The sequence below is a fragment of the Dipodomys ordii genome, unplaced genomic scaffold, assembly GCF_000151885.1.
Source record: "Dipodomys ordii isolate 6190 unplaced genomic scaffold, Dord_2.0 Scaffold118, whole genome shotgun sequence".
Classification (NCBI taxonomy): domain Eukaryota; kingdom Metazoa; phylum Chordata; class Mammalia; order Rodentia; family Heteromyidae; genus Dipodomys; species Dipodomys ordii.
In genome coordinates, this window is record NW_012267334.1 from 221,572 (window position 1) to 230,440 (window position 8,869).

At 51.5% G+C, this 8,869-nt stretch overlaps 1 protein-coding gene across 1 annotated transcript in view; it reads right to left on the bottom strand.

The window, feature by feature from the left end:
- Positions 1 to 7,488, bottom strand: part of Cacna1b (calcium channel, voltage-dependent, N type, alpha 1B subunit) — a 181,386-nt gene extending 173,898 nt beyond the window's left edge. The window contains exons 1-2 of the mRNA XM_013029324.1: positions 7,483 to 7,488; positions 6,432 to 6,557 (exon numbers count right to left, since the gene is read on the bottom strand). Coding sequence (XP_012884778.1) covers positions 6,432 to 6,557; positions 7,483 to 7,488 — 132 coding nt within the window. The remainder of the gene's footprint in view (positions 1 to 6,431; positions 6,558 to 7,482) is intronic.
- Positions 7,489 to 8,869: the final 1,381 nt, after the last annotated feature.

An 8,869-nucleotide genomic window follows, 5' to 3' on the forward strand; every position in this document is an offset into this window, starting at 1 on the left:
GCCCCGCGCCCCGCGCCCCGGCCGAGCGCGCCCGATCGGCCACTGTCAGGAACCCGAGGCCCTGGCCGCAAAACGACACTGAATCCGCGCGGAGCCTGCCGCTCAGACCCCTCGTTCCGCCATTGGTAGCTGAAGGCTTAGAGAGAAGCTGGCATGGTGCACGCACCTCCATCGGTGCACCCATCCGTCCACCCATCCATCCCTCCATTGGCTCCATCCATCCAACCACCCATCCATCCATCCCTCTATCCATCCCTCCATCCTTCAACACATCCCTCTATCCATTCCTCCATCCATCCCTCTATTCCTCCACCCATCCCTCGTTCCCTCCATCCCCTCCCTCCATCCATCCACCCATCCACCATCCATCCATCCCTCTATCCCTCCACCCATCCATCCACCCATCCTGCTATCCACTCCTCTATCGGTCCCTCCATCCATCCCTCCACCCTTCTATTCATCCCTCCCTCCATCCCTCCATCCCTCTATCCCTCAATCCCTACCTCCAACCCTCTATCCATCCCTTCACCCGTCCCTCAATCCCTCCACCCATTGCTCCATCCATCCCTCCACCCATCCATCCTTCATCCATCCCTCTACCCATCCATCCATCCCTCTATTCATCCCTTCATCCCTCCACCCATCCCTCCATTCCATCCCTCCACCCATCCATCCTTCATCCATCCCTCTACCCATCCCTCCACCCATTCCTTCACCCACCCATCCCTCTATTCATCCCTTCATCCCTCCACCCATTGCTCCATTCCATCCCTCCACCCATCCATCCTTCATCCATCCCTCTACCCATCCCTCCACCCATTCCTTCACCCATCCATCCCTCTATTCATCTCTTCATCCCTCCATCTATCCCTCCATCCATCTATCCCTCCATCCATCACTCCATCCCTCCACCCATCCCTCCACCCATCCCTCCACCCATCCATCCCTCTATTCATCCCTTCAGCCTTCCACCCATCCCTCCATCCTTTCACCCATCTCTCTATCCATCTCTCCACTCATCCCTCCATCTCTCAATCCATCTCTCCACCCAGCCCTCCATCCATCCCTCCACTTCTCTATTCATCCCTCCCTCCATCTCTCCATCCATCAACCCCTCCCTCCACTCCTCTATACATCCCTCCATCCCCCATCCCTCCATCCCTCTATCCATCCCTCCATCCATCCCACCAGCCCACTACCCATCCCTCCACCCCTCTATCCATCTCTTCATAAATCCCTCCATCTATCCCTCCATCCCTTCACCCATTCCTCCATCAATCCCTCCATCCATCCCTCCATCCCACTACACATTCCTCCACTCATCCCTCCATCCATCCCCCATCAATCCCTCCATCCCTCCACCCATCCATCCATCCCTCCATCCATCCCCCATCAACACCTCATCCCTCCACCCCTCTATCCATCCCTCCATCCCACCACCCATCAATCCCTCCATCCTTCCATCAATCCCTCCATCCCTCCACCCCTCTATCATCCCTCCATCCCATCACCCATCCCTCCGTCCTCCATCCCTCTACCCCTCCACTCCTCCACCCATCCCTCCATCCATCCCTCTAGCCATCCCTTCATCCATCCCTCCATTCCTCTATCCCTCCGTCCCTCCACTTGGCAAGCCTTCACCAAACACCTCTTTTCTGGGCACGGCTCCACCGACAGGGAGCCAACCTTCTCTTCAGGGACTCGGTGGACTCACTCACTCTTCCTAGGTGCTGGGCGCAGTGGTCACAGCACAGGTTCTCAGGGGTCCTAGCAGCACTGAAGTCTTCCCAGCCACAGAGCAGAGGAGGCAGGAAGATCTGGCCTTCTCACCAGGAACAAACAGCACACACAATAGCAGTTTTGTTGGTTTAGAATCCAGTAAGGAAACAGGGCCACCAACCTGTTGGAAGCCTTTCTACCCTGCTCTGGCGTGGACCTAAGCTGCCCCCAAGGCTCACATTGCAGGCTTTGTTCCCAGTGCAGCACTATTCAGAAGGGAAGAAATCATGACAGCTATGACCTCATAATCCATGGAGTGGGCTGTTGGAAAGTAATGGAACCCCTTCATTTTCTCTCTGTCATGCTGTCCTGCTTCACCCATACCATGACAGCGTGGACTTCTAGAAGGTGCCAGGTGTGATGGGAGCTCAAGACTGTGATTCTAACTACTCAGGAAGCAGAGATAGAAGTTCAGGCCAGGGCAGGTGCCGGTGGCTCACTCCTGTAATCCTAGCTACTCAGGAGGCTAAGATCTGAGGATCATGGTTCAAAGCCAGCCCGGAAACTCTGTGAAACTCTTATCTCCAATAAACCAGGAGAAAACCGGAAGTGGTGCTGTAGCTCAAGTGGTAGAGTGCTAACCTTGAGCTGAGGAGCTGAGGGACAGCACATAGGCCCAGAGTTCAAGCCCCATGACTGACAGAAGAGGAAGAGGAGGAAGGGGAGGAGGAAGAGGAGGAAGAGGAAGAAGAGGAGGAAGAGGAAGAAGGAGGAGGAGGAGGAAGAAGAGGAGGAGGAGGAAGAGGAGGAAGTTCAGGCCAGGGCGGGGAAGGTGGCTCAGTGGTAGAGTTCTTGCCTAGCATGCCTGAAGCCCTGGGTTCCATTCCTCAGTGCCACATACACAGAAAAAGCCAGAAGTAGCACTGTGGCTCAAGTGGTAGAGCTACCCTTGAGCAAAAGAAGCTCAGGGACAGTGTGCAGGTCTTGAGTTCAAGCCCCAGGACTGGAAAAAAAATAGATCAAGGCCAGTCCAGACAAAAAGTTAGAGAGACCCCATCTCAGCCAATAAAACCTGGATGTGGTGGCCAACTAGTGTCATTAGGATTGAGGTCCAGGCCAGCCCCAGTATAGACACAAGATCCTATTTGAAAAAAAAATAAAATAAAAAGGGCTAGTGGTGTGACTCAAGTGGTAGAGTACCTGCCTAAAAAAAAGATCAACTCCAGTATTGAGAAGAAAAAAAAGTAAAAACTTTCCTCCTTTAAGTTGTCTTCAGAAATTTGTCAGCAACAGGGAGCTAACTAACACATACCCTCAGGGCAGAGAAGACCCCTTCTAGGACAGGAGAGGTCCTGGGGTGGACAGGAAGACCAAACGGGGGCAGTAAGGACAGATGTGGAGACGGGGCAGTGCGTGCTGGCATGTGACCTGTGCTCATTCACACAGCCCGGACGGTGATGGCAGGACACTGGTCCAGGTCACTCAGGAGGGAGTTAGAGGCCAGCAGCCCAGTTTTACTAGCAATAGCTTACACAATACACTTGATGATGAGTTTGCTTCGGGAGCAGCCCATCTCACATACACTTGTTGCCTTCGTGCTGGTGGCCTTGTGCGCCAAGAGGCTGCCCTCCCCCAGGCATTATCTCTATACGACCATCTCAAACAAGAAGGAAGGGACGGCATAAAAGGAATATCAAGAAATATCTACTTTTTATTTATTGTTATTATAAAGGTGATGCACAGAGCACACGCACACACTGATACTAGGGTTTGAACTCAGTGCTTCATGCCCTTGCTTGGCTTTTCCACTTACAGCTGGCACTTTACTACTTGAGCCATGCCTTCAGTCTGGCTTTTTTGCTTGTTAATTGGAGACAGGTCCTATAAATTTTTCTGCCCAGGCTGGCTTTGAACTAAGATCCTCTGATCTTTGTTTCCTAAGTAGCTAGGATTACAGATATGAGCCATGGGCTGGGAAGGTGGCTCAGTGGTAGAGCGCTTGCCTTGCATGCATGAGGCCCTGGGTTCGATTCCTCAGCACCACGTAAGCCGAAAAAAAAAAGCTGGAAGTGGCGCTGTGGCTCAAATGGTAGAGCGCTAGCCTTGAGCTGAAGAGCTGAGGGACAGCGCCCAGGCCCAGAGTTCAGGCCCCACGACCGGACCCAAAACAGATATGAGCCATATGTGCCTAGCCTTATAATACCCTTTTATAATGAAAGTGTCTTTATTATTTTTTTCAGGAGTCTTAAACATTTTTCTTTTTGTCAATCGTGGGACCTGAACTCTGGGCCTGGGCGCTGTCCCTCAGCTCTTCAGCTCAAGGCAAGAGCTCTACCACTTGAGCCACAGCACCACTTCCGGCTTTTTCTGCTTATGTGGTGTTGAGGAATCGAACCCAGGGCCTCATGCATGCAAGGCAAGCACTCTACCACTAAACCACCTTCCCAGCCCCTCCCTACTTCCCTCTCTCTCCCCCTCTGTCTCTGTTCTCCCTCCCCCCCCCCTTTCTTTCTTTTTTTGGTGCTGGTTCTGGGGCTTGGAGTCAGACCCTGGGCTCTGTCCTGAGCTTCGTTACTCAAGGCTAGCACCCTTCCACTTGAGCCACAGCTTCACATCTGGTTTTCTGAGTGGTTTATTGGAGATAAGTATCATGGAGTTTCCTGCCTGGGCTGGCTTTGAACTGTGATTCTCAGATCTCAGCCTCCTGAGTAGCTAGGATGACAGGCGCCCGGCCGAGTCTTAAAGCTTTTTTTTTTTTTTTTCAGTCGTGGGGCTTGAACTCTGGGCCTGGGCGCTGTCCCTCAGCTCTTCAGCTCAAGGTTAGCACTCTACCAATTGAGCTACAGCGCCACTTCCAGTTTTCTGGTGCTTTATTAGAGATAAGAGTCTCACAGACTTTCCTGCCCGGGCTGGCTTTGAACCGTGATCCTCAGATCTCAGCCTCTTGAGTAGCTAGGATGACAGGCGTGAGCCACTGGTGCCCAGCAAAATTAATTATTTTTTTTTCTTTTTTGTGGTTCGTGGGGCTTGAACTCTGGGCCTGGGAGCTGTCCCTCAACTCTTCAGCTCAAGGCTAGCGCTCTACCACTTGAGCCACAGCGCCACTTCTGGATTTTTTTTTTCACAGTAAATCTTGGAAGTGGTTATCTTTTTTTTTTTAATTGTGAAAATACTGTACAGAGGGGTTACAATTACATGGGCAAGATAATGAGTACATTTCTTATCAAGCATTGTAGCCTCCTCCTTTGTTTCCCCTTCCCATCCCTTCCCATCCCTTCCCACAGTGCCACTTCTGGCTTTTTATTTCCTGCTCATGTGGTGCTAAGGAATCGAACCCAGGACCTCATGCATGAAAGGCAAGCATTCTACCACTGAGCCACTTTCCCAGCCTTTAAAACTTTTTTCTAACCCCTCTTTGGCCACCCTCGCCAAAGCAGACAAGACAGCCAACACCCGTGAAGCTGGCCCGGGGTTGTCCCAAACAGTCAGGGTTCACTTCTCCAAGTAGAAGGGGAGACTCTTAGCTGACCTATTGCAGAGAAAAATAGGGAGGCCTTCAGAGTTCTGACTGCTGCTAGCAGCGGAAGGTTTACAGAGAGGTCGTAGGTATGACTGTGTGACTACATCAGAGCCGTCTAAACTGTTGAGTGTGCTGGGTCTGCCCCGTGAGGTGGAGGAGGCTGAGCTGAGTAACTGTGTGCGTGCTGTCCACCGACACACAGGGAGAAGAGGGGTAGAGCTTGTGGGTCATAGGACTAAAAAAAGTTACAGCCAAAATATAAGAAAATAAGTGCGTTACACAGGGCACCAGTGGCTCACACCTGTAACCCTACCTGTTCAGAAGGCGTAGATCTGAGAATCCTGATTCAAGGCCAGCCTAGTCCAAAAAGTCTTATCTCCAAGGAACCATCAAAAGTCTGGAACTCAAGATACGGCTCAAGTGGTATCAAGGGAACAAGCCAAGAACCTTGATTTCAAGTCCCATTACCAACACACACAAACTCACGCGCATGCACACATACATACATGAGTACATGCACACACATGCATACACAATGTGCATGCATGTGTGCACTAATACCCACAAACACATGTGCACGCACATGAGTATGTACTCATGTGCACACACAGGCACACATGCCTGTAATATGTGCACACATGTGCATTAGCACATACCCAATATACATGTGCACTCACATGAGTACATGCAAATGTGCACACACGGGCACACACATGCATATACTATGTGCACACGTGTGCACTAACACCCACATACATGTGCACATTCACATACATGAGTAATGCACACCGGCACACACAGGCATACATGCACAATGCTACCCTCGTGTGTGTGCATGCGCTTAGGCATGTGTACGTATGCACATGTGTTCACACACCTGCGCGTGTGTGCACACATGCTTGGCACACAGAGTCGCATTTCAGCACAGAAGGTGAGAGCTGCCCAGAGTGGCGGCTGGCCTGGGCCTGGGATTTGCCCTGCAGCCTCCGGATCTGCTGCAGGCCCGGCTCTCCGTGCTCCCTTGGCAGGGGGAGCACCGCCACCCCGTGGAGAAGGGAAGCGGGGCCCGCGTGGCCTGAGGGCCTGGGGTGCGGCTGGAGCACGGGGCGCCGCCCGGGCCACGGAGACGGCGCCCACGCCGCCCAACCCTCCCAGCTTCACTGAGCCCTGCCTAGCTGGCGTGCGTCCCCACCATCCGGGAAGCCACGAACTGCGGGTCCGTGCGGGTGAGCATGGGAGTGAGCAGCATCTTGCAGTGTGAGCATGAGCGTGTGCAAGTGACCGTGACATGAACCACGCACCATGGCCCTGCTCGTGCCTGTGAGTGTGAGCGTGTGCGAGATACCAAGTTGCTGCATGTGGGGTGGATCGTTTGCTGTCACCACATAGATTGATTTGTTATGTAACAGTTTATTCTTTCATGCTTGTGTGTTGGAGACTTGTGTTCCTGCCTGCTTCCTGCTGTTCCGGAAGGCTCCCAGTGAATGCTGGTGTGGTTCTCTTGGTAGGAGGCACAGCTCCTAGCTGGTTTGTAAGACTGGCACGCACAACCCAGACATCTGAACCTGGGAAGAACAGTGGCAGATAGCCTCGGTAGCCACTGCAGGAAGAAGCTCAGCTGAGGAACCTGGACAGACGGTGAGCAGCCAGACTTCCGTGAGGTGTGTGGAGGACCCTTGAACCTCAGGACCCTCCAGGGCCCACGCAGAGGCAGGCAGGCACGGGAGGAACATGTAAGGAATCAGAGGGGCCACATCCCCAGGAGAGGGAGCACATGGCGTCTGTCCCTATTCAGGTAGCAGAGGGTCTGGGGGCAGGAAGTAAGGTAGATGGGAGCTCAGGTGCGTCTGGGCAGAGAGAAAGAGGGGCCAGCTGTAGGGCGGGAACTCCGGGGATGGGAGGGACTCAGGGCTGTGTGGAACTGAGGACCAAAAGTGGGCGTAATGCTAACACTACTCATCGTCATGCTTAATTCACATAGGAACAAGGAGCTTTGAACTCCAGAAAGCCATTAGAGGAAGCCAGCCTTGTAACATGCCAAAGAAGAAAAGTGGGTCATCCCCTGCCAAAGCACTTACTGAGCTGATCGCTGCTCGAACAAAGACGCCTGGAAATTAAGACTGGAGGGCAAGTCCTGGCAGACAAAGGGCATATGTTCTATTTAAAGAGCGTGGTAAGCATCCTATCGTAATGGTGAAAAGTTGGAAGTATTTTACTGAAAACAAAGAATGGAGGCTTCCCACCGTCATGTTTCGACTTGTGTGGTGTGGTAGGAGCTAGTCCAGTACATCTCAGCTTGCATGAAAAGATGAGAGAAATAAAAAACTTAGAGATTGGGAAAAAATGAAAAATAATTCTCAATATGTCTAACAAATTAGACTCCCAATCAGAAAACTTAGCAATTAGGCCGGGCGCTGGTGGTTCAGGCCTGTAATCCTAGCTACTCAGGAGGCTGAGATCTGAGGATCACGGTTCCAAGCCGGCCCCCGGAAGAAAAATCTGTGAGACTCTTATCTCCAATGAACCACTAGAAAACCAGAAGTGGTGCTGTGGCTCAAGCAGTAGAGCGCTCGCCTTGAGCTAAAGAGTGCAGGGACAGCGCCCAAGCCCAGAGTTCAAGCCCCACGACGACCAAAAAAAAAAAAAAGAAAGAAAACTTAGCAATGTTGCCATGTATTAATTAAGTATATAGGATTGGAGATGTGGATCAAGTGGCATAGTGCTTGCCTAGCAGGTATAAGGCCCCCGGTCCAAACACTAGTACCTCTAATAATGAATGAATGAATGAATGAATGAAGCATACAAAGGGAACTTCATTTCTAAACAGAGCAACTGAAGTGTAACTTTAAAATAGAATCTTTTACTTAGTATGTAAACAGCTAAACACATCAGAATAAATACGATATAAATGCAGTAAGCTTAAAAATGACCCTAGTTAGAGGGGCTGAGAAGGTGGCTCAGTGGTAGAGCGCTTGCCTTGCAAGCATGAGGCCCTGGGTTCGATTCCTCAGCACCACATAAGCGGAAAAAGCGGGAAGTGGTGCTGTGGCTCAAGTGGTAGAGCACTCACCTTGAGCTAAAGAGCTGAGGGACAGTGCCCAGGCCCAGAGTTCAAGCCCCACGACCGACAAAAACAAACAAAAAGACCCTAGTTAGTAAACAGGTATATTGTTTATGTGTTGGAAGTTCAATATCAAAAAGATGTATATTTTTCCTAACCAATTTATTGACGGTATCAAATTCTTGACAAAAGCCTACCATGGACTGGGCACCCATGGCTCACACCTGTAATCCCAGCTACTTAGGAGGCTGTGATCTGAAGATCTCAGTTCAAAGCCAGCCACAGCAGGAAAGACTGTAAAATTCTTGTCTCCAATTAACCACAAAAAAGCTGGAAGTGGAGCTGTGGGTAGAGTACTACCCTTGAGCAAACAGAGCAGCTCCCAGGCCCTGAGTTCAAGCCCCAGGATTGGGGTGGAAGAAGCCTGCTATGTGTATAACCTGAGAAGCTGATTCTAAAACTAAAGGTGAGGCCAGGCGCTGGTGGCTCACGCCTGTAATCCTAGCTACTCAGAAGGCTGAGATCTGAGGATCGTGGTTCAAAGCCAGCCCGGGCAGGAGAGACCGTGA